Source organism: Neofelis nebulosa, chromosome 2 (assembly GCF_028018385.1).
Source record: "Neofelis nebulosa isolate mNeoNeb1 chromosome 2, mNeoNeb1.pri, whole genome shotgun sequence".
NCBI lineage: Eukaryota > Metazoa > Chordata > Mammalia > Carnivora > Felidae > Neofelis > Neofelis nebulosa.
The window spans coordinates 30497567-30523821 of NC_080783.1; the positions used below are offsets into that span (position 1 = coordinate 30497567).

At 47.7% G+C, this 26255-nt stretch overlaps 1 protein-coding gene across 5 annotated transcripts in view; it reads right to left on the reverse strand.

Annotated features, from left to right (window-relative positions):
* Positions 1-9062, reverse strand: part of NRP2 (neuropilin 2) — a 116844-nt gene extending 107782 nt beyond the window's left edge. For 4 of the 5 annotated variants that reach the window (XM_058707846.1, XM_058707827.1, XM_058707871.1 and 1 more), the window contains exon 1: positions 8112-9062. In XM_058707846.1, the coding sequence (XP_058563829.1) occupies positions 8112-8184 (73 nt within the window). In that variant the 5' untranslated portion in view covers positions 8185-9062. The remainder of the gene's footprint in view (positions 1-8111) is intronic. The other variant, XM_058707837.1, reaches the window with a different exon arrangement.
* Positions 9063-26255: the final 17193 nt, after the last annotated feature.

Consider the following 26255-nt stretch of genomic DNA (forward strand, 5'->3'; position numbering starts at 1 on the left):
AGACTCAGAGTCTTACCCAAAAGTCAGACTTGGTGACGTTTGGTGAATTGTTCAGTTACTAGCTGCCTAACATAACACCAGAAGCAGCCCTAGCTGCCACGGACTCCGAGGAAGCCTCAACACAATCATTCTGCTTCTCTAGTACGACTCTTCTTCCCCAGCCCGCAGCTGCTATAGAATGCGGAGATGTTTTTGTGGTGAACCGAGAGTTTCAGTTAACTTGTTTGGAACAATAATACCTGGTCATGAGGCAGGGTTGAGTCCCGTGAACCATGTCTCCAAAGACACTCTGAGCCTCCGCTAATAATGATGCAGGTCAAAGGATATTTACATCTTAATCCTAATGATGGTAAAAATAATTTATCTGAGGGCCTCTTGGCCTCCCTCACTCTTCCAGAGGTGAGTTCTAGATATTTGTTGTCAGTAGCAACAGGAAGATGCACATTACTTCTTCGTCACTAAGCTGTTTGCTGGTAACAGATTATCTCTTGCTGGGTTTCAGTTCCTTTCTCTCTACTTCTGTCTCCCCATCTCCCTTCCCCTGGCCCCCATTATGCCTTTAGGGCACATCTGTTTTATTTTTTGCCTTTATCAAAGCAATTATTATTACGGCTCGGCCCAGTAATTTGCAATTCCCTCTATCTTCTTTGCTGAAAGACTGGCCAGAGCCCAGATCACTGGTTATCAGGATCCTTGGAGGCAGTGAGCAGGGTATCACTGGCTTTGTGCATTAAGCAGGCCAGCAGCCCCGTCCTCTGCACACTACTGGGGAGAGCTTTCCTTTTGTTATTCCCAGCTCCCCCACTCCTCCTTTCTTTTCTGGATTAGATCCTGACTCTTTTATGAAGACCCAGAGGGAAATGGGATTATTAAGAGTCTTGCTGGGTAAAAGCTATTTTGTCTTTATGATGACTTTCTTGAGTTCAGCTGCTGAGGGGCTTTAATGCCAGAGTAGAAGTTATTGCACATTCAGGGGAGCACCGTGCACAGAGTGCTCCCTGCTGAACACACCTTCTGTGATGAAGGATGGAAAGGGAGGAAAGGGGAGGAAAGGAAAGGGAAGGAAAGGGAAGGAAAGGGAGGGAAGGGAGGGGAGGGAAGGGAAGGGAAGGTAGGGGAGGGGAGGGGAAGGGAAGGGAAGGGAAGGGAAGGGAAGGAGAGAGATAAAAAATAAGTAGAGGCGAGAGCCTTGAAAGCAGAAGAACAAGGAGAGAAAAAAATGGCAACGAGGAGACGTAAATTTTAGATGAAAATCCAGCAAAGACTATTGCTCTCTGAAGAACAGTGTGAGTGATAATCTGAAGCTTATAAAATATAGACAAACGTTCAGTGGGGTAAGAGCCGAGAAAGAATAATTGCTTACTTATTAAAAATAACATAAACATACTACAATGGTTATAATGTGCTTCCTACGGTCATGAGATACAGTGATTAAATGCCTTTAGAATAGGCTTGATATGGACCAAATAGTATTCTATGTAATCTGGCATAGCACAAAACAAAACAAAAACCTATGGAGCAGTTATTACTACCAAACATACTTTACAGAAAAAGAAATTGAGGTACAGAGAGATTAAGTGTTCTAGACCACAGAGCTGGCAAATGGCTGAGCTGGATTTTAAACCTAGGCAGTCTGGCTTCTGTACCTCAGAAGCTGGGAAGCCCAAAGAAGGGCTCCCCCAAACCTCTATGTGACAAACTTATTTAGTGCCATTTACGGAAAGACAAATGTTTTGCCTGTGTGAAAACTCCCTTTTCTCTTCCTGTGCCAGTAATCTGTCTGCATGAACAATAAGAGACGTGTTCCAGGCTGGGCTGTGGGGAGGGCGAGAAGCACTTAACACCTTCTCCACTGCCTGCACACGCTGGCACCCAGCTTCTTGTCATCCTGACTGTCTTTCCTGTGTACTGGAAACCAACGTATGTCTTTGGCTCTAGAGGGAGGGTGGTGTGGATAGATGTTTCAGGTCTGAAGCCATGTGTCACAACATTGAGGGTTTTTTTGCTGGCAACTCCCATTTGTCTCCTTTTCTCAACCCCACTCAACCCTATCCTAAATGCCACATTGTTATTGTTCTACTGGATAGGAGCAGCATTTTCAGAAACGGGGGATTTATTTTTATAGCACAGCTGGTCTGCCAAAGGTCACATAATTTGGCAACGTTCCCAGTGGTTAAAAATTAATTTCTTCTTATTAATACAACCAAGGTCCCATAGGATTGGAGCTCAGCCTTATCTAAACTTGACAGCTTCCTAAACCTTCAGAAGATGCTTTCTCCTGGAGGGCCAGTCATGCCACAGGGCCACTGTGTCCAGGAATCCAGCCTCACCGAATCCTGTTAGGTAGTGAAACCATTAAGCCCCTAGGCCATTTCTCATCAAGGCAGATAAAGCTTTAAAAAATGCTGTAGGCTCTCTAGGACAAACTTCTGCCGTATCTCCCATGAATGGGTTAATTAAAAAAGAAAAGGAAGAAAAGCGAATTCTTTACCTGGAAGGAAAGGTACAAAGACTAACTTTTGGGGATCAAACTCCTATCTGCCATTCAAAGAGGGTGCCTCAACGATGATACAGTGGTAAACAATGGTCAAATGACAAAATACCTAAAATATGTTAATGATAACATAAACTACTGCCCAGATGTTACTTTTCAAGTCCTTTTTCACCCACGCAAGAAATAGAAAGGTATTATGCTTTAAAAAAATTTTTTTAACGTTTATTCATTTTTGAGAGAAAGAGAGAGACAGAGAGAGAGAGACAGAGCATGAGTGGGGGAGGGGCAGAGACAGAGGGAGACACAGAATCTGAAGCAGGCTCCAGGCTCTGAGCCGTCTGCACAGAGCCCAACGCAGGGCTCAAACTCACGAACTTCGAGATCATGACCTGAGCCGACCGAAGTTGGCCGCTTAACTAACTGAGCCACCCAGGTGCCCCGGAAGGTGTTATGCTTCTGCTCCATCTTTTACAAAAGGAAAAAAAATCTCAGTTCTATTTCCTCATCTTTCCCTCGACTTCTGGGGAATGTATTCTGAAAACTCTTACCAATGAACCTGGCTCTGAATTCAGTCAACCGAGAATTGTCCCACACTCTGGTCACCCAAAGTCAGTTCATTCTCTTGATTACTTTAATGAGCAGCTGAATGAAAGACACCAAGTAGGGGCCTCAGAATCACCTGAGTCCATGGCGTTTCTCCCCAGTGACGCCCCCAGACCCCTCCCAGCTCTTGTTTACATTCATGTCTCATTGCATATGAATTGGCATCTGGGCTCCTAACTTTTTCTGCACTACAAAGATAGGAACTGGCCTTTCTGGTTGCAGAATATGGACTTCACACGCAACAGCAGGGGATGAGAGCCATTTGGTAGACAGCAGGAGTCCTGTCTAGACAGCCTGGGGTCCCAGTCACTGGAGCCTTCCAACCTTCCATTTTGCCAGTTGTGTGCTCTGTGACTTAATCGGAGGGCTCTGCAGAATGGCATCAAAGTCCAAACCAGTGGTGCTGCTTGGGCATTCACAATTCCACCAGGCACATCTTGGACAAGAAGGTGCTTGCCTGGAACACTCATGGGGAGCTCTCTTCTTTCCGCTGTTTGCACTGTGTGTTCTGTTGGCAGTTGGTAACAGCTTCATTACCTCCAGTGGCTGTTTATGGGGTAAAGTTTACTGGGCACACGTTGAATGTGGGCATGAGACCAGTCCCCAGAGCATAGAGCAGGCTGTCTGTGTACAATCTAGGAGTTCAGGGGCGCCTGGGTGGCGCAGTCGGTTAAGCGTCCGACTTCAGCCAGGTCACGATCTCGCGGTCCGTGAGTTCGAGCCCCGCGTCAGGCTCTGGGCTGATGGCTCGGAGCCTGGAGCCTGTTTCCGATTCTGTGTCTCCCTCTCTCTCTGCCCCTCCCCCGTTCATGCTCTGTCTCTCTCTGTCCCAAAAATAAATAAAAAAAAAAATGATGACCAATCTAGGAGTTCACAGTTTTGGTTGCAAATTATTGTATCTATACCTACCCATAGTCATCCCGCATTTTGGGGAGACAGGCTAAAAAAGAACGTCTGCCCAATAAGGGTGCCTAGAATGTCACTGCTTCTCATTTAGGATTTGTTTGAACCCAGACCTATCTCCCACAGACAATTTAGACCTCTTATCTGATCATCCATTCCGGACGCAAGGTTGATTGACCGCGTCTGCCCCGTGTCCATGGCAATGGTGTTTAAAGCCAAGCACAGATCAAAGCTGGGGGGGGGGGGGGAGGGGGGAGGCGGGTGGAGTGCGGGGGAAGGTTGTTGGTTATAGGGTCCGGGTTCTTTGGGCTCCAAGTGGTAAGGAGGGGTGTTGGGGCTGGGAGTTGCCACCATCTGAAGAAGCCCATTGTCAGGGCCTGAATGATTTCCTGAGCAAACCCCAGACCCACCCCCCATCAACTGGAGCAAAGGGGAGTTTCGAGGCCAGGCGCTGACAACGAGTGGCCAGCGCCAGGGGGCTCTCCACTCAGTCTGAAAACGAAAGGAAAGGAGGCGGAGGGAGGGCAGCGAGCACTGAGCACACGCCAGTAAACCAGAGTGTGGATCCCCTCCCCTTCCAGAGAAATTCAACCGGAGCCGCAGAAGCTGCGACAAGGATGAGCCGGATCCTCTAAGCTTGCCAGGAAAGCTGATTCCCACCCCACCCCCACGGTTCCCAGAGGAGCAACCGGTTCATTCCACCACCACCCCCCGCCAGCCCCTGGACATTGGCTCTGCGGGTGCCCCCCACCCAGCCGCCGGGCGCCTGGGACCCGGTTGGAAAAACTGCGGTGCAGTCAGCCGGAGGCAAAGGGTGGGGGCAGCCGTTGAGTCACCGCTCGCCTCGCCTCCATTAACTTGTATTGATATTAAAAAGAAATCAATCAGTGAAAATGAAGCATTGGCCGTGAATATTTTTTTTCTCACGTGGAAAAGCAAGGAGCGAGGCGGCGGGGGAGGGGAGGCGGACCGCGCCGGCCACTGCAGGTTTCTCCCGAGCGGAGAGCCGCAGCGGCGACTTAACTTTCTGGCAGTGGGCAGCGTGGAGGAAATGCCGCAAGCCTCTCCCTGGGGGTGTCCTTAGGAGGAGGAGGCGACAAGGCTGGAGGAGTTGGAGGCGGCCAACTTCTCCCAGGCCCGAGCCTTGGTTTTGCTTTCGCTGGGAATATTTTTGCCTAATAGAATGTTTATGGATCGTTCGGTTGTGTTTCTGCTGCTCAGCCCAAACAAATCGATGCGGCGTTAGAGGCGGCGCGGAGGGCTGGGGCGGGCTGGGGGGCCACCACGTCCCCACCACGTCCCCACCACGTGGATGCCGGCGCGCCGCGTGCTCTTCACCTGCTCAGGCGCACCGGCGGGCGCTGGGCGCTACTAGGGGCAGTGGAAGTTGCGCGCATTCCCGCGGCTAGAGCTGGCTCCTTTCCGCCCCTCTCCGCCCCGGATTCCGAAATCCCACCCTGGCTTCCCGCGTCCCAGCTTCGCCAGCGTTCGGATCCCCTGCTCCGCCTCAGCCCCGCGGAGCCGGCCCGCCAGGGGCGGCGGGGGAGGGGAGAGATTCAGCGCGGAGCAGAGCGCGGAAGGCAGGAGGGGGCGCTCCGGTCTGGGTCCTCCGAGCGGCTCCGAGCCCAGGAGGAGGGAGGCAGGTCGGCGGCGCGGCTACGATCTGGCGAGGCAGCGTGGCAGAGAGTGGGGGAGCCTGATGCGCGCAGCCCGCGCGGCCTCCCTGCTGCCCGCCAGTCCGAGAGTGCCGCCGAGGCCACAGCCACAGGGTTATTTGCTCAGTCGCTCCCCCTCACGCACCTTCCGCCCTCCCTTTCCCCTGACTCCTTCTCGGAACGGGTTCCCGCCGCCGCTGCCGCCGGCTGGGCTCGGCCCCCTCCCGGCAGACGCGCACCGAGTGAGTCAGAGGTCTAGCAGGGCCTCGCCCTTTGCCACCCGCTGCCAGCTCCCCGGGTGCCAGTCGGGTGCTCCAACAGTAAGTCCGAGCTTCCCGCGGCTTGCTTTCGCCTTTTCAAGGGGCTGGAGAATATCCACCTAGGGCGGGTCCCAGCTCCGCGTCCCACGAGGGGGTCCCACCCCGGCGGTAAGGCTGCTGCGGCAGCGTCGTAGTGGATGACCTGCCCCGCGCTCCGCGCCTCTGGGCTTCTCTAGAAGTGACGCAGCGCGGCACGGGGCGAGGGTGGGAGGGGGTTCTGCAGAGAGCGCGAAAGGCAGGTGGCAGAGCGGGAGTGGGTTCGAGCGGGTGTCGCACACAAACGTACACTTCGCGCAGAGCTCGGGGACAGATGTGCGAACATCTGGGGTAGGAGATGGCCCCTGAGTCTTCACGACCCCTCCCGCTCCGCAGAGCACACAGAACCTGAAGTTGTGTGTTGTGAGTGTGTGTGTGCGTGCGCGCGCGCGCGCATGCCGGTGTGTGCCCCAGTGTGCGCGCGCTCGCCGGGGCCTACTAGAGTCCGTGCCTGAATACATAATATACCGTGGGCATCTTCCCCGCGTGCGCGCGCGCGCGCGCGCACACACACACACACACACACACACACACACACACACACAGCGAAGCACGCAAACATACATAATTTATGCAGCATCTAGGTCTGTGGGAGGTAATTTAATTTCGCTTCAAGCTGGGAACTTAGAATTAAGGCAAGAGGGAATGGGGAGACACAGGAAATCACCCCAAGTGGGACCTGCACCCATCTCTTTGATAACGATTTGCAGCTGCCCCGAAGACCAGCTATGGCAGAGAAGGAGCAGCAAACGGGTGGATTTCGATAGCAAGGGCATTCCTCAGGCTTCCTTCCCCTCAAATAAACACTCAAGCTTAAATGGGGTGTGTTGGCGGTGACAACCAGAGCACCAGGCGCAAAGCTTCCCCTTTAGGCGCCCACAGGACCCACTAGCCCGCTCTGATGGGGGAAAGGGGGGGAACGTGCCCAGGGAGCTGCTGCAAGGGGTTAACCCTACCACTGTGGCCATAGCCTTGGAGGTGCCTACCGGTAAGGGCACTTCAGCCAGGCTTTATCTCCTCTTTCTCTTTCCCCTATTTCCTCCATAGATGGTTTCCCCCATTCTCAATCACCTGTAGCAGCTTCCAAGAGTTTTGTCAGATTCCAGATACTGTTCTCAGAGGGGAGAGAGGTTCACCCTGGAGAGTGGTGTGGGGAAGGAAGGACAAGCCGCACTGGATTCCCTGCAACCAGAAATCCCTGCTCAGGCAGGGTGCCCCTTACCAGCCCACCTCCCCGCTGCCAAATACTGGCCCCAGACTGTTCTGGGCCTTGCAGTCCTTATCTCTGCAGTCTGTCCACACACCCTTTTTGGCAGTGGTTGAGAACAAATTCCACTCAAAAGTTTCTAACCACTTCACAAGAGTAAGAGACCTTCGAAGGCCACGCAGTCTGTTTTATCTAATACGGATTTTTAAAAGAACATGATTTACTTTCCCAGAAAACACATGGATGCAGGAAGGAGAGCAGGGACGACCAGCGCCTGGGTATCCAACAGCGCCCAGCCCAGTCCCAAGCCCCCAGCTCAGCCGCAGGCCAACTTGCTCCATCAGCCTGAGCCCTAGGATTCTGAGGCGTATCCACACAGTCTGCAAAGAATCCACAGCATCGGAAAACCAAAACTAGACTCTTGTCTTTCCCAAGCCCTTCAGTTAACATTGCTCAATGGAGCTAAGTGGAGAGAATGCAAATGATTTATATTTCACTGGCCAGGTTGAAGAAACTCAAGGGAGATGTGTTCTGCCTCAAGACAGGGGGAAAAAAATCCCAAAAACTGTAATGCAAAGGCTTTGTAGTATTTTTAAACCTTTGATTCAGTCCATATGTGACATCTGAACACCGCCAAATTCTATGTTTCAAAACACACACACACACACACACACACACACACAGTGCTAGCAGGAGAGAAAAGTTGGGTTTTAGAAGCGGTGGTGGTATAGGGAGGGCCGGCTGGGATCTCTCTTTAAATTATTTACTATTGAGGGAGCCTCCTTCTATGCCATCCCATGTGCCCAGAATGAGCGGTTGCTTTTAAAGGGAAAAGCATGTTGAAATGAACAGGAAAAAAAAAAACAAAAAAAACACAACTTTTAGGGGCTTACCTGGTTGGCCTCTCACTTCGTGTCCTGAAAAGTAGAGAGCCAAGAAAACCCAGGTGAGAGGAAACATATCCATTTTGGAGAAGGAGGCTCTCTCCAGAGCTGGATTTGTAGATGTCTTGTATAATTTTAAGTCTTTGTGTTTTTCTCTCTCTTACGTTCTTCCTTACAGTGTCTTCTGCAAAGGTTTCTAATGGTCAGGGTTTCCCTCCTGGGTCCTGACGGCCCGTCTTCACCTTTATTCTTGCTGGATTCTCACCTAAGAGGAGGGTGGCTCTCGAAATCAGCAAAGCGGGAGCAAGCCAGGAAGGGGGGACGGGTTTCCCCTCTTAAAAACAAAACGCATCTATGTCCTCTCCAGTTCCTCAAAGTATCATTTCCTTTATCCTACAACATCACGAATATTTCCCGAAAGCCAAGCGTAAAAAAAAAAATTATAATAAAAATAAAAGCCCAGACTTGCTTTGGGCATCACACGGCCCCCGGGCAGCTGTGTGATCTCAGAGGCGTAAACTGACACACATCTCCAGGCACCTAGGACCGACACGCGGGCGGAGGCACCGACCGCCGGACGGCCCGAGTGGGAGAGGCGGCCGCCCCGCTCTTGCCCTCGCCGGGTTCCCCTAGCGGGAGCCTCCCCAACGACTACACCCGCTCGGCCAGCCAGACGAGGGGAGTCCGAGGAAAGAAGCTGCGGCGGCGGCGGCGGCGGCGGCTGCTGCTGCTGTTGCTGCTGCTGCTGGCGGGGCGGCGGCGGCTGGGATCGCCTGGGAGTGAGCGAGCCCCTCTCCGAGTTCGCTCGCGCCCGCCCTCACCTCCACCTCGCCCAGCGCCTCGCCGCGGTCTGCGCGTCTGAGGATGTGCCGGGGGCGGGCTGCGGGCTGGTGCCTCGCTCGCCTTCTCTGCTTCCCCTCCGGCTCCCCCCAGCCTTTTCAGGCCGAGCAGCATGTGGATGTCAGAGCCGCGGCAGAGCTATCCGATTACGCGCCGGCTCAGGGCCCGCCCCTTCTGTGTTCCTGATTAAAGAGGCAGCCGCGGAGACGAGCGGCGCACAGCCCAGCGCCGCGGCACCCGGCTCGGGCGGGGCGGCGGCGGTTCCCCCCCCCCCCCCTCCAGCCGCGGCCGGATCAAAGTTGAGGCGTCTCCTACCCAGGCTCTCCTCTCCCACCCAGCCGCTTCTCTCCCACCCGGCACCTCCCGCCCACCCTGGGCACCTCCGCGGCTGGCTGCGCCCGGCCGCCCGTGCGCACAGCCGGGGAGAGGGAGCGCCCCGGGGCACCTCCAGGGCGCAGTGCCCTTGGCCGCGATGTCCCCTCCCGGGGGAGACTACACAGGAAATGGGGGGAAATCCCTGTCCCCCCACCCCCAATTCCCTGGCTCCGAGGCCACACACGTAGAACCCAGCACAATGCCACGCGCAATGGCGTTACAGGAGGAGTTGGGTGGCGTACGGTGTTTGGTGTGGGGAACCAGGCGGCAGCTCAGCCATGCGTTCGCACAGGCAGCAGTGCGTGGCGGCGGCACACACCGTCAGCCCAGGCTGAATACAACCCCAAACACTCGTGCGCTTACTACTCAGATCCTTTGTTGTGTCCCAAACATACTCCTGTCCTCGCCGGGCGAGCATTTAGCTCTCTCTGCGCACCCAACTTGTAACCAGCAGAAGGAGAGGGACTTTCCGCAAAGAATTTCTTCAGGCAATTAAACCCGGTTCTCCCTAGTCCTCCCCAAAAGTACGGGTACACGAGGGCTTCTCCTCAAAACGCTACTGTAACGACTACCTTTTCCCCCATGGAAATGTGGTCACAGCGCGCAGAGAAAGAAAACCGCATTATGCCAACTATTTTTAAATGGAGGTGTGAAAACTGTTTAGAGGGAGTTGCAAGCTAACAGCTGGGGCAACACTTGTATCTTTGTTTCTGAGGATGGCTTTGCGGATTCCAAACTGTCTTGCTTCACTAAGCACCTATTACTACATTATCATGAAGACTCTAACAAGAACAGTCTAAATAACACTCTGCATATACCTTCTCTGCCACTCTGCGGATTAAGAAAAATAAAGTTTCAGTGACAAGAAGCACACACACATCCGACTACCCATTTATTTCTTTGCTTGCACTTGTGGATTCTTCTGGGTGGTTTTGCTCCTTATCTGGACTTGCCATTAGCTTTGTTTATCACTTTTAGTGTTTGAAAAAATCTGTAACTCCCACTTAACTGTTATTTACACTGAGATAACCAAAACAAAATTGAATCAGAAGTGATTTGCAAATAGTTGAGCCAAGCCATGGAGGGATTTTACAGCGCTGTGTAAATCCACTGGCTGCATATCACACTGTTAATCTTAGATGCCTGGTTTGAAAGGGCATTTAACAGAGGCCTAGTGAGTTCTTCCAGGGACCATATCCCCTGGCTGGCCTGAAGGCTACCTTCCGTTCTTTCTCTCTTCCTTCTGTTCTTCCTTCTCTCCTTGGTTTGAGAGCACACCCACATTATTGAAAACTCCAGATTTACTTTTTTTTTTTCCCTGTTTAAACATTAACTGCACAGAAAGATTGCCACTCATCAATATTTCATGGGGTAAAGAGGCAATCTGGATTTTGAACCTTCAGCAGAGATCCTGGCTTCTGTCATTGCCAAGATGCTAACCTAAGGACAAATAACACTATCTATAGTAACACAGCCTGAATACAGGAAGTCATTTAGTATCACCCACCCCCACGACTCACCAGGTGTGCTAAGCCATTCTAGCAAGTGTCCCACATGGAAGAATCTTGTTTCCGAGAACATTATAGCCAGAGTTTAGGTGAAGGGCACAGGGAAGAGGAGAGAAAAAGTACACTGAGGCCCATTGGGAAACCATAAGAATGACAACTTTGGGCTTCTGCTCTTGGGGTTTTAGGGTTGAGGGTCCCCATCAGGCTGCTTTGAAGGTCCTTGGTTACCGAAGGAGAAGGGTCAGTTCCAGTGCTCTGTTCCTGGACCTGATTCCCAGTATTACGGGTTTTAACTGTTCAGAGGTGTCCTAAAGAGGGAGCTAACTTATTTCCTGGCAGTCCTTGGGACCAGTGCTACAAGACATTCTGGTCAATCCATTTGAGTGATCTCCTGCGGTTGGGTAGAGAGGGCGAGTCTGGTTCAGAGCCCTGGGGACTCCAAGCTGCCAGACCATTAGTATCCTCTAGGGGGCAGCACTCAATAAATAATGCTGAGACTACCCGCCAGCAGCACTTCTGGCTGCGCTTTTTCTTCCAGGAGCTCAAAACCCTTTTCAGACCAGGGAAGAGTCAGAGTGAGACCGGATGGCCCCCAGACCACTCTGAACAAGGGCCCACGGGCCCAGGGAGGACTTAGAATTTCTTTAACCCAGGACTTCCAAGGACTTCCCAAGGACTCTTGGGAACTAAACAAAATTCCCATTTGCGCCTGATGGCAAATAAACCTTTAGGGAAATTCTCCCGACTGGGACTGGTTCAGACCTGCCAGCCCATTTTTGTCTAGACTTGGAATCTCAAGGGGTTGGCTGCAGTTGGTTTGGTTTCGACCGGAGGTTCAGGGGTGAGGAGCCAGGCTCCGTCCTATTCATTATTTTGTGAGTCCACCGAGGAGCCTGCCTACCAAGAGACAGACTAGTAACATGGACAGAAACAGTGGGCTTGTTAACAGAAATACAGAACTCTCTAGAAAACAGCTAACCTAGTGAGGTTGAGATTCCTGGCAGCATCACTGACTCACCTGGGACATTTCGCATCATTATCCTTAATTGTGAAATAATAATAGATAATCCCATCCTACATTCCATTCCTTTGACAGGACGGGATATGGGGAGCATAAAACAGATTTGTAAAAGATGGTACGAGAAAGCTGTAACCTGGCCACACCCCACTGGAAAGATGGGTGTTCCCAGCTAGACAGTCCTACCCTCGAGGGTGCATCAGAATCACCCAGGGCAAGTAGGGAAAATTCAGATCTCTGGGCACCGTCTTCCTGCAGATCGGGTTCGTCAGATCTAGGGTGGTGTCTGGGAATCTCTAGTTTTAAACACACTTTTTAGGTGATTCTGATGCAGATGCTCAACAGGCCAGCAATTGAACACCTCCGCTCTGAGATGTTATATTTACCCTTAGCCTTCGATCTGTATGCTTCCATTGAGGGATACCTGGACGAGTAGTTCTCCACATTTTTTTTCTCGAGGCACCTTTCAGACAGGGGGCAGATGTTTCAAGGAAGACATAGGGGAAAGTCTCCGAGAACATGTCTCTTAAAATGCCAGAGTGGTGGTATTTTCCGGCTTTACTTTGTGACATTTATTTAGCAGCAACAGCAAAGAGCCTTTTGAAAACACCAAGAGCCTCACCTCACGGGGGCGGGAGGTTTGCAGGAACATGCTCAAAGTTGTGCCAGCGGATGGGGTTTATGAAGCTGGATCTAGCCGTTTTGCCACCAACCCACTCAGCCCCTGGTTGTTACTAGAGTTTTGTTTCAGGTATGCTTTTCCATCTGTGTTCATCACATTGTACTTATTAAATGCTCATGGAAGCATGACTATGCAGGAGGTGTGCAAGCAAATAAGACACTTGGGTCTTGTCTCCTGGGATTACAGGATCTGAAGGCTCCAGAAGTTTCATGCTTCCACAATAGACACCACCTGTCACATGGTGCTCCCTCTTATCTGAGCCCTAACATCGACAAGCTCTCACCCTGAAAGGGGGAGATACGAGGCATAATTGCGTCCTAATCTGTCATTTGCTGCATTGCCCCAGTTAATATTTAGCTACATCTGTCTCAGAGGCAAAGCTTCAGTTAAAATGTAATAAGCCCTCGTTTTTTAGTCTCGCTTTTGTCTGAAGTGAAGTCCAGGTTCCCGGTCGGCGGGGTTGTCTCCCACTCACTCTTTGAACAACGTTTTTCTTGTATTCAATGCATTTGGCTACTCCCTCGCAATCCGTACTTGATATTACCTTTGATGGGTTCCCCGAATCTTTGCCGATTTCCATAAAATATCAGCATCTCCTTCACTTTGAACTGTATACCTCTCATCTCTTTCTCAGACAGAGACACTAGATCAGGTAGGAGGGAACCTTATGAATGAAAAACAAGTGAGCAAAATGTACCAAGTTCTTTCAAATGTCGCTGGAATCCTCGGCCAGTTGCTCTCTCTACTCTGCTTGGCTTAGGCGTGTGGAGATCCCCCTCAGCCACGCCGATTTTTATACACTGGAGGCATTGGTGCTTCAGAGAGGACCCCGTCAGCCCTTTTCTGCAGAGCAGCGTTCTCCAATGCAACTTTCTGCAACGAGGGAGGCACCGGTGCTTTTCCCATGCCTAATGAGCATTTGAAGAGTGCCTGGTGTGGCTGCATAACTGAATTTTAAGTTGTACTTTGTTAAACACATTTCCGAACCCCTCAAAAAATACAGATTCCATTGGCGTTCAAGAGCTACCTCATGAGACAGCTCAGCTCTAGATAATCACGTACCAGAGCTGGAGATTTCCCACCGCAGCCCGTAGACGTCCACACCCTTGTGAGTCTCTGAGACAACTGCACTTGTTCACCAAAAAGGGAATCCTAGCATCAGCAGAAGCATCATTTGAAAATGTTTGGTGTCTATTTGGCAAAGAGAGAAGGGCTGGATCATATTATTATCTATCATCCTGTGCTCCGTCTGTGCTCTCTTGGATGACTTTTCCAGAGCGCTCACCAGGAATCAGATACTCCGCAGTGCTCCCCTGGCTCCTGGCCTCAGCTCCAGGCCTCAGTAGAGAGAAGCAGGTTGGGGCAGCAGAAACCTGAGGTCAGGACAGATGGACCCTAGGTCTCTGCTGCCCTCGGGTGTCCTTGAAAGGTCTGTTAACTAATGCAGGACCAGTTTCCTCACCTGTAGAAATGAAGGGGTTAGTTTGAATGACTTCCACCCCTTTACAGTTTAGAATTTTGGCTAGGAATGTTTCCTGACTCCATCCTCCTTCATAAATTTAAAACTGTTTTAGCCCTAATTCCATAGCCACCCTCAGTAATTAAATTAATAGCCATTTATCCCCCAAGAAGACATTAATGCACGGATGGGGCTTAATTGGATATTCCATTATCACAGTATTTACATTGAGTACCTTTTCTCAAAGAGTGAGTAATAGTGAGTATGTTAGGCATCGTCACATGGCTTTCAGAAGAGATATTTCTGGACAAAGCCTTTTCCTAGACCCTCAAGAAAAAACAAAAACAAGCAAGCAAACAAATAAAATGCCCCCAAACAAGAAACAGATTCCATTTGACAATGACGAAAGCCAAGAACTTATATGTAACTTCATGGCATTTATAGGTGTTGTGATTGGACATTTTAGGGTTATGATCTGAAATGTCCCACCATTCAGGAAAATCTTATTCTGAGCTGAAAATTCCCAGTCTCTCACTAAACATATAGATTAATATTCTTGGAACCTTGAGTCTTCCACCCATGTGTGCACATTCTCATGCACACACACCCTATCAGACCCCCATTGATTTACAAGGGATTTTTTTTTTTTTTGGTTATTGCTGCTTTCAAATTTGTAACCTGTGACTTATGGTGCCTTAATTAGACATCTACATGTCAGGTGATTGTTACATTATGATGGCAATAGCTGCTAATTTGAGCATGAAAGTCGTGATGGAAAGGCAAGAGTCAGGGAGCTGACCTTTTGCAATTGAGGAGACTTCAGGGTGGGTTAATTCACACCCACCCTAGTCATTAGTTCCCACTCACCTCCTTCATATTTACTCCTACGCAGTTTACTGAGCTGCCAATCAACTTTAGTATCAGGATGGGATCCCTGTTGGGGAAGGAGGCTTGGAATGATGCTTGCTTTCTGCAAGGAAAGATGATTTGTAGAGGCAGTTTCCTTTTCCACCTCCAGACTTGGATTCTATTTGTTTTCTAAATTAAAAAGAGAATGAGTGGTACATGTACATCTTAAAAAAAAAATGTGAACAGCATAAAATGTATTCGATGAAAACCCAAGCTTCCCATCCACCCAACCCCCCAGTTTTGTAATTTACCACTCCGGTTCACCTCCTCATTGATACAGGTTTTGTATTCAATATTTTTCTAGAGCTGTCGATACTATATGTTTCCAAGTGAAAAGCAAAGACATATTTTATGTTTTTCTACAGCTCTCTTTTCTGCCCTCTTTTCCTTCTCTCTCTCTCTCTCTCTCTCCCTCCCCCTTAGCAGTAATGATCTTGACAACCATTAGGGGGCAGCTGTGACCAGAAAAGAAAACAACAGGAGAAAATGCAGAACTGAAACCCAAGAGGAAGGGATGGATGCACAAGGAAATGAAAGGAACACTAAGGAGAGACATCAGCAAAAGTAAAAAATGAAAAAGAAAGCAGGAAGATACAAAGGCAGAGCATTATGAAATAAAAGGAAATGGAGAAGGAAATTATATTAAAAAGCGAAAGGAAGTGTAAGTGTAAAGGGAGGGGAAATTTACAAAGGCCAGGGAGTTTTTGAGGGTTTGTTGTTACTCTTTTTTAAGCAAACCTGTAGAACCTGAACTGGCTCAATGCTAGCAGAAAGTGGGAGGTTATCTTTTTCTGAACCGGGAGGCATTTATCATACTAGACTTTACATTCTTAGGACCTGGAGGGTTGAGAGCACCCTCTGTCCCTTGGGGCTTGTGATGTGGGAGGTGAGGGTGGAAAGGAGTACTCCCCCTCCCTTACAGCTTTAGAAGCCTCAGAATGCTTTCAGCCCTCAGCAAGGCAGCAGAATTAGCCTGAATATAAAGGTGCAATTCTATTTCGCAATGCAGCAGAGCTCAGAAATGAGGGAATGGGTTTCTTTTGAAGCTGATGCCATAATCAAAGTGCTTTCAGGTGTAGTTCAGGCAAACCTCCTCTGGTTTCAGCAGGTTAACTTCATTAAAGCTCCTAGCTACTGCTTTAATGTTTTCTAGGCTTTCCCCCTGGGTACATTAGGCAGAAACAAGCCCTCACGGGAGTTCTGTACCCTGATGTTTTGCATTGTGAATGGAATGCAGGGGCAACATTTATGCTGGAATAATATGAAACGGAAAATTACTTCGAGAGCACAATAAATATGATCACTTTTAGCTTTGTCTCCTTTTCCCTTTCTAATCCAAACTTCCCATAAACTAGACAGGAGAAGCTTGAGGAAACCTGTTGTAGGGTCACCAGATAAGACATGGAATGCATGGCCATCCTGTGTTTATTATTTGCTAAATCTGATTCAGAAGACAGAATACTCCCAGGCTGTCCCGAACACTGTGCTCAATGTCACTGAGCAAAATCCAATGAAAACTTTTGTTTTAGAATTAAAGGCACTTCCTCTCAATCTTCTGTCACAGTTGGTAGACTTATATATTTACTAAGGCCCAAGATGGGCAGGGGACTTTTTGGGCACGCTGGGGTTATTAGGGAAAAAGCCCAAGGTGCACTTGCCATAAGGAACCCTTAAACCCTGTGCCAGATGGAGCTGGGGCTTTCTCAAGGGGGCACTGGAGTTTTGATGAATTGCAGTCAGTCGCAATATGAGCTATCTGAAACAGTGGTCATTTTGCAGAATTTGGGCTTTTCTCTGTTGCCTAAAGTCACAAGCTGTCTGTAACCCTCCCTTCCGTTTTTTCTTTGACACAGAGCCCTGAAGTTTAGTAGCTAAGCAGCTTAAAAAAAATCATACAGGAAATTTGGCCAAACAAAAAAACCTCTCTGACCAGAAGCAGTTTGCTTCCTTTAAACAAGTCCCCCAAAGTTAAATTACAAAGCAAGTTTGTCTCTTTATTAGAATTTGGCTAAGAGCTAGGATGTAAAAACACTTCCCATTTGATTTCCCATTTGATTTGATCATAATTTAGAAGAAGTAAATGTAATTTTTGACCTTTCAACACATCTGGAAGTACGCCTGTAGCTATACCCGACTGACAGTATTATCACAAAGACTGAGGCTTCTTCAACACTGAGCCCCTCTAGCCCTTAGAAAAGGGGAGAGTTGCACTTCAGGGTGAGGAGTATTCTCGGACAAGTCAGCCCAGTAACGTTAATAATTAGGTTGACAATGTAAGACGGACATGTCAGAGGGAACTCACTCAGGTCCCTGAACTGGGTCAGGACACTCAGTTCCCGGTTCTAGTTTTTCCACTGAGCTGTGAGTGCCTTGTGTCACAAGATCCGTTTGCCTCTTTGTGATTCTGTTTCCTCACCCATACAAGGCATGTGGTTATTCCAAAGTAATGGCCCTATCAAACTATTCAGGCAAACCTGCACTTGATATAAAGCAGAGTCAGTTTAGAGCCCTCACTGATTCAAAAAGTATTTATTGAGCACGTAGTGTATGCCAAGCTTTGCACGGGGGGCAATAATAGTAAGTATTCAGTGAAGACAAGTATTCTCCTAGTGGGAGAGACAGATAACACCCAAGTCCACAATGAGCAGGATCACTGCAGAAGGTGGTTGTGAGTTTCGAAAAGGAAAACAAAGTAAGATAATGTGATAGCGAAAAACCAGCAGACAGGAAATCGGGGTTAGCCCTTCCACTAACCAAGGCTCTGCCATAAGCAAGTGACCTGACTCAGGCTCACTCTCTCATCCTTAAGACAGGGACTTGTTCTATACTGGTACCTTTCAAACTTCAGGATGAGATCCATTAGTAAGTTACAAAATCAACTTAGCAGTTTGTGGTCAACATTAAAAAAATGCAATAGATCCAAATAAAATCAGAGTGTATATGGCTCATGAAACTTTATATATATATTGATTTTACTTATTATTGAATAAACAGTAGCATTTGCTCATCAGAGAAATCTCAGTGTTTAACCTAGTTTCAGGCACACGATTGGTGCTTGGTGAATGTTTTTTGAATTAATGAAAACATGAGATTTATGCACCAGGTCTTAAAGTAAATACAGCAACTTAATATGAATAAGCAAATAACTTACCAAAGTATCAAAATCATTTATTATATTTCCCCAAATGCCATTACAAACCAAAGTCAAAATTATATTGCCCTTGTGATGCTAAGAGCTGTCTTTTCTTAGAATTCTCAGAAACTCTGTTAAGATTTAAAAAAAAAGAGCTTAACGTGTTCTTCTCTCGAGTCGAGTAAACTGCCTTCTTCCCACTTATAACTGTAATTCAATAAGGCTTTAGAATGTTTAAAGAAAGAAAAGCATTAGTGGGGAAATTTTTTTATTTCTTGTCCTTGGGGATCTGGATAATTCTGCCTTCCTAAAACTGGACTTGTGAGTTTTCATTTCTTAAGACAGCTTTTTCAAAGCAGTAGTCATCTTACTGTAACCCAGATTTTTTCTCTTCGTTATGGCTTAAATGGTAAGTTTCTGAGTGTCAGAATCATTTTTTAAAATTACACATTTGATTAGAAATAGATGACCCAAGTCTTCCTTCCTTCCCTGCTTGGATCCCTTGTTGACGTCCATTGGGATGGGAGAACCAGACCGAGGCGATCCCATTGAGGAATCAATGATACATCATCCTTAAGAAAGGCAAGAGTCAATGGACCCCGCTCAAGGCCCAACGCACATACCCGTGAGTTAATTTTCAAGTCCATTTCCTTAATTGCCTGAAAATCCATGGCCGGGCAAATTGACTTAGAGTTTAGGACTGGTACACCCAACCTTCTGTATCTGTCCCCTCCTGCCTTCCCCAAAGCAAAGCAGACACACACATACAAAGAAGAAACATCAGCATCCCAGTACCTCAGTCACATTGCAACTGCTTGCCCAGCTCAGGACAACTCAACGGTCAGGGTTGTTTCTATTATGGGCATCTTGGTTCAGGCAAAAATGTGCTCTTGAGCTATGGCATAAAAAAAATCACATGTTTGTAAGTCCAAATGTATTATATATAATAGCACAGAAGGCACTGCATGAAGAAAGCACATCTTTTTGAAGTGAATAAGCATCGCACGGTTGATCTGTCTTATAGGTGTAGGTTGATCTGGAACTTACTAAAGTATATTTGCTTGGAATCAGTTCTGAAGTCATAGTTTAAGCCAAAATGTATAAAAACCACGAAAGGCTTTTGCGCCATTTTATGGTTTTTATTTGTGTTATTTTTATTGTTATTATTGCTCCTGTTACTAATGATGAATTTTCCCAGGCCAGAGACATTCAATGTATTCACATTGCTTTTCTTTTCTTTTTTTCTTTTTTTTGCATTGCCAAATAGAAGTTATATCAAATCCAAACCCATCCTACGTATTTCTCTAATTCTAGCTTTTGTAGATTTTCTCCTTGTGGAATGTCTCATAGAATCATTTTAACAATGAGACTCTGGTAAAAAAAAATATACTAAGGCTCATAATCCTTTTTTTTTTTTTTTTTTTTTTTTTGTAGCTGAAGTTAACCGTGCTCATCATTTTGGGACTCGACACCCAACCGACACTGAGAAATGGCAGCTTTCAGTTAAACAAACGCAAAGCTGTATTTAGGCTCTCTTGCAACATTGTGATGAGAAGAAATGAAAGCGTCTTTGGCTGCTATTTTTAAAATACTCACTAGGGCAATTCCATCAGAAATACGATACCTTACGATAGCTTTTATATTTTGATCCTTTCTTTTCAAGAGTAACATGTGGGAGAAACCCCAGATCCAATGAAACCGATTTAAAAAAGTCGATTTGAACAAATGCTGCTGTGCTGTTAGAGTTATTAAAAAAAATTCTCAGACTCTTAAAACGTGGTGGCAGGAGGATCATTTAGAGAGGAGGGGGGTGCTTACCGTCAATGGAAGGAGTGTCAAAGTCTGGGATCCTCACAAAATGTTTCAGACAAGACCCTTTACCTTTTGCTAATTGCAAAATAAACATAGGTCCCCTGCTCCAGAGTTGTGTAGACAGTCTTTCTGCCTATAGGTACAGGGATGTCGGCTTATTCACCACACAAAGAGTTGTTGGCTGAGGAGGAAATTAAACTCTAAACTCCTGGAAACAAGTACTGTACCTTCACCACAGGGCAGTGTGCAGACTTCAAACTCCAGCTCTCCCAACCTCACGTGGTGTGTTTACTCATGTGCCTGCAAAAGAACTTGGTAACAGATCCCTCCCCCAAATCTTGCAATAGACCACAAACCAGCATCAGCTGGCCGAACTGGGGTCTGTCACGAGGATGCTGATGGAAAAAAAATCCAAAGTATTTTTCACCACTGTAGTAAAAACCTGTCCCCCTACAATAGCATTTCCTAAGCACCCAATTGCTTCTGGGGGTAGCTGGGACTGTGCAGAGAGCTAGCGCCTCCTTCCGTCTATCCGTGAGTGCAGATCACATGGGTAGCCTGTGAGCAAGAGAGGGAAAGACCCAGGCATGACATGCATAAATGCAGTAAGACTTCCGCTCCCGAGTGAGTGGTAAACTTGTTTATTGTTGGTGTGGCAGGCTCTCTCCGGGAACAAGCAGATGGGGCGGCTTAGGTGGGAAGAGCTACTGAATGTTCTTTCTACTCGCTCTGATGGGAACTAAGTTAAATAAACCAATTCCTATCTAAATGGGGACAAGTTGCCATTGTTTGTCATGTAACATTCTCAAAGAGAGAAATAGCTCAAATATCTCTTTGTCGGTATCTTGTTGCTTGAAAAAAAAAAAAAATCACAGCGTTTAGCCCAAGGAGGGGCACGGTAAAGCAGAAAGAGCATTCTTTTAAGGGATAGGAAGTCTACTTTCTATCACTCGGCAGCTCTGCAAGCAAGGGGTGCTCGATGAGCTGGGTTTCTGTCTCTTCCTGTATAAAATGAGGGGGTTGGAATAGATAGGTCTCCCTGGAAGATTAGTCTTTCTTCTACTCCCTGGTCCTCTGAAGCGTCAGTTCACCGGACATTTGTATCCACAGCCCTCTCTCAATGTGTGTTCTTTCGGAGGTGGTTAGCCGTACATGATTTCGAATGCTCATCCGTATTTTAGAAGAAAGAGCCTGGCGATTGATAGGTTAGCACCCTTTGCCCCAAAGCAGCAGGGTTAGGTACAGGGGCAGGAATGCAAACATCATAGAGGTCAAAGGTCATGACCTTTTGGGGGTCGAAACCAAGACAGTTGCATACCTCAGTGGCACTAGAGTCTTGATTTGGGCCGGTCACAAGGTACTTTTCCGCTAGAGTATTTTGTCACCAGCCGCGGGTAGAGGTGCTCAGCATTGGGAGAGGCTGGGCGGCGAATCAGAGCTCAGGCCGGAGTTCCTTCAGCGACTGTAGAAGGACAACTTGGCAAACTGAAAAGTGAAGGCCCTGCTGCACATCAGCATCGTTTTGGAGATAATTTAGAAGGGTCAGTGTGTGCTAACAGACTTGGGCTGCTTCCCTGAAATATAGGGAGCTTAACCAGTGGTACGGAATCATGGACCAGCGATAAGGCACAGTGCAGGGCTGGGAGCGGCACATGTAGACATATGACTTCGAAAATGCTCATCTGTGCATGGCCCCTTTGGGGCAAGAGGAAGGTCCTGAAGAGTATAAAGAAATCATGGTACTTTCGGAAGACAGAAGAAAATGTGGTGGTCGTGTGAGGGTGAGATTGTTCGACAGATGTGGGTGGTGGTACCCTGCAGCCGGCCTCCATTTGACGGAGTCGCGAAAGTGATTTTACTTAGTGCTGAAAACAAATAAACAACAACAACAACGACGACAACAAAACCCCCCAGAATGGAACACACATACACACACTGAAAAATCTTGGAAGTGTCACCCTGGGGCTCATCTCTCAAGGATAAGTCAATAGAAAAGTAATTTGTATGTAAACAAAGGTTGTGAAGGAGACGTATCTCTTTAGCCTAAGAAGGTACAAAAACCTTGCTAGCAGGGAGAATATGAGTCTCAGCTATACACTTAGGGAAATCTATTGGCAGAAGATAAACTTTTGCAGTGTGAGATACCTGCTCTATTTAAAATGTGACCATAAGTGAAGGAATTCAGAGAGGAAGCGAAAGCAGTCTGCCTCTCCAAGTCAAGCCCACACTATGTCTTTCTTCCACAAGGACTCGAGACTTTCCTGTTACCTTAACCAACAGAGGAAATGGGAACAGGCAAGAACGTGTATCCCTCGTGCCCCCAGAGATTTCCAAGGCATAAGAGGAGGCTTTGGGAAGCACTACAGCCTGGGAATGAAGGGGAAGTAGGGAATTTGGGAGGGCAAAGAAGACCCAGCCCCGTGTGTGTGTGTGTGTGTGTGTGTGTGTGTGAGAGAGAGAGAGAGAGAGAGAAATGAAGAGGGAGGTAAGGAGTGATGGGTGTGGCATAAAGAAAGGATAAGAAATTCTCTGAAGGACAGACACTAAGGGCTTCCTGAAGAAACAGCAGTGAGGTTATACCCCCAAAATCTGGACAGTGGAATTCTATGATACTATATAGTTGGAATAAGCAGGTTAGCTCCTCTGTGGGACCCTTCCCCAAACTTTGCCACTGAGATAGGTTGTACCGTTGGTCCCAATTATTCACCCTATTAACTGCAAAAGGAGGAGGCATTGCTCCTTTGTTCTGCGGGGTGCGGTGCTTTCTCTAAGGTATAGTGTATGTCTCCTCCCCTTTAATGTCAGACTTGGCCATGTAAGGTGCTTTGGCCATTGGAGTCTGAGTGGAAGTGACGTGTATAACTTGCAAACAGAAGAGCCGTTGTGTGGTTCGGCCACTGCCCTTTGCCTCTGCCGGGAGAATGGCATGTACCAGCCAAGGGTTGCCCCATCAGCCTGGATGCCAGCACGTGGAGGAAATGAGGAGCGGAGCTGAGCGGTGAGCCATGCTGACGTGTGCCGAGAGTGAGACACAGACCTTTGCAGTGAAGTCACTGAGATCCCGGGGTTATGACACCATAATCCTGTGGATGCAGATTATGCAAACCCACTTTATATGGATGCTCGCAATGATCCTGGAACCACGTGATAGATGCGATGGGACTTAGACCATTCTGAGCGGGGTGTGACCTTGCCAGAGGGAGGTGTCCTTGGCCCTGTGGCATGGGTAGGGAGATCAGGGGAAGTCTCTGACGATCACCTGACCAGTTAAACTGTCACATCAACGTTCCTGCCTGTGTTTCCTCTCCCCACAGGAGAGCTGCAGTCACCCTTTGGGGGGCCAAGAGAACGACTCTGTGACTTATTCACAAAATCCTTAAAGAGGAAATAACTGAAGGAACTGACCCAGAAAGGGGGAAGTTTGGGGCAGAGGGATTCCGTGGACAGGGTGCAGGAAATTCCACTGAATCAGTGCGGGTGACCATGAGATGAGCAGTTTTATTCTGGAGGTGGGCGTGCAGGGAGAGGGAGCTGGGGTTCAGGGAACAAAGAACCTTGCTTTTTCCAGGAACCTTAAAAGGGAGAAAAACTGAAAGAGAAGCTAGAAATGCCTCCGGTATTGCTATTGAGAGTAAAAAGTGCCATCTGATAGTGGCAGCGGGAACTTACCGGGGTTCCTTGTGACAGAATCCTCCCACAGACACTCACACTTTTCTCCACTCAGTGGAAAACTCACCAAGCTTCACACCACCTATGAGGGCTTCTCCTGAACCATTTCATGAGGGAATTTTGTGCAGTTTCTTAGTAATTTGCTATAGAGCTGAAGTAGGAATCTTTCTCCGTTTCACTGGACAGGATATGACAGAAGCTATATTGGGTGGGAGGTAGGACTAGACGACCTCTCAAACTCTTCCAACTCCAACAGATTAATATTTATTATTCAGGGCTATAACTTATGACATTAAAATGTCAAAATTGACTTAATTAGGGCAAACAAGTAGAATTAAAACTGCAATGCAAACATACCATTTTATCATCTCTGTAAGCCACATCAAATTATTTATAGGAATGAAGCAGGGTATAAATAAGTGAATGAATGAATAAAATGTGACGTTGCCACCTAATGTCCCTTTCAGACTAACACGAGTGAACACTAGCAAGTTGTGAGAGGTGTAGGACCACGGAAACGGAACCTTCTTCCATCATGGGGAAGATGCTAATAGATTTGGGTGAGGAAGGAAAAGGACTGGTGGTTGTGTGTGAGGTTCGTGAGTTCCAACACTTCCACAAAATGCTGGAAATGGTTCAAAAGGAAAGTGAACCATTAGGTGGTTCCCAGCAGGCACTGGTGCATTCCAACAAGAGACGTGCCATTGCTGTGGCTTTACGTTAATTTCTTTTTCATCCCCAATGTTCATTTTAGTCTCCTGAGGGGAGTCCCCCCCAGTGTGACAAATTTTCCAATTTTGTAATGGAAGCCAGGAGAAAATGGGATTCTCTTTATAGAAATCCATTCTGTAGCCAACTTTCTTGAGGGGCATCTATCGCTGAAAGCAATTTCTCTCATCCAGTAGAGGCGGCTGAGGTGTTTAGGGCCGGCTAAGTGGATCTCTGACAATTTGCTCCTAGAGCTTGTGGGAGATTTAACAGCAAGGCCTTGTGGGGAAATGCGTTGAGACCTACCCTGTCCAGGCCATTCTCTAGCCGCTCTGAGTTCTGTTTTCAGAACAGCAATTTCACAACGGAGTCGGCAGGATGTGGGGAGGTGTAGCTGGGAGTCACTTCAACACCCCAAGGCACAAGGTCAATTACCTTTTATATATCTTCAGCATGCGTTGGAATCTGCCTGGTAACCTGCTCGCCTCAGCGAGGTAAACGGAAGACAAGTCAACAGACAAGCGTGGTGTCACGGTACGTCTCTGTCGCAGATCGGAATGGCCACTGAGGATTTGTAAGAAAGGGGAAGGGATTGTCTCATAAGGACTAGAACTCACGTCTGGCTGGCTCCTTGCCCTGGCTTACATTCCAATATTGCCTCTTTGGGGGCACATTTGTGATTATGTAATGGCAAAACAAAGCGTTTGGTTGTAAATTAAATCCGTTTTATACTACGTAGTGACTTGCGTGCAGTTTATACCGCCGGGCTTTGATGCATTCCAATGTGGGAAAGGTGCTCTTGAAGCTTAACAACTGGCTCTTCTCCATCTGTTCATGTTCCCCATTTGACTCATCCCTCCTCTGTAAATACTCTCTGACTTGTTAGCACGTTGAACAAATTTCAAAGCTCTATGAATGAAGTGCGTGTAGGTCAGAAGTTACCTTGTGGGAGCCTCGGAGGACTTACAAACTTGCCTTACCGTGAGGATCGTTCCATCCATTTGATGCTCATGAACAACTGTTTCTCATGGAAGCACAGGGATGCAAATAAAGATCAGATGAGGGCTAGTGGGGAAGGAAATTGGCAAAAAAGTAAACATTTGTGTCCAGACGGAGAGAGCAAAAAACCTACCATTGGGACATGATAAAGAAAAATAAATGTTCACGGAGGTAACTAGACAGAAAAGGCATTGACAAGCACAAGAAGAAGAGCTCTGTGGTTCTTAACCTTGATGGGTGTCCATGGTCTCCTCTCTCTGGTTTTCATAACAGCTTCCCAGAACACCATCTGTGACTTGCTGTGGTGGCGACACACCATCGTGGGCCTTCCTGATCATGCCACCTGCTGCCCAACCCCACAGGACAGTGATTCCGTGTGGAGAAACAAGCACCCGATTTCACAGGCAGAACAATCAGGAAAACTACGAGGTGCACCTTGTGTAGCCGAGGAGAGCTGTAGGATTCTGTATCTGTACACCCATAGTTGAATGAGTACTATCAGGCAGATTTCACTCTTAATAATGCCAGCTTACATTTTTTTTTGAGTATTTGCTATGATTTGGGCACCGTTCTATCTGCTCTCCCGGCACAAATCAATTTAATTTTCATGATCATGAGGTAGGCTTATTTTTTTCCGCCATTTTTACGGATAAGGAGAATGAGACACGGAGAGGCAATAATTAGCCCAAAGTCACACAATATATCATGATTTGAACTCAGGCCATCTGGAATCAGAGTTGGAGTTCATCATCATGCACCCAGGTATACATATACCCCAATCCAGTCAACAAAAATCCTGTGAGTTAAAGCACACACACACACACACACACACACACACACACACACCAATTACACTCAAATGTTTTGATTGGCCTAACCAGACTGATGTCAGAATAAGAAAGTCATACTTTTGCGCCTTAGCTTTCCCTTAAATCCAGTGAGCAGTATGTCACAGCCAATACTGGTTAGGAAGTTCAAGATCCCACTATGTATCAGGCAGTGTGCTATACTTTCAGAGGTTCCAACCTTTTCCCCGAAGAG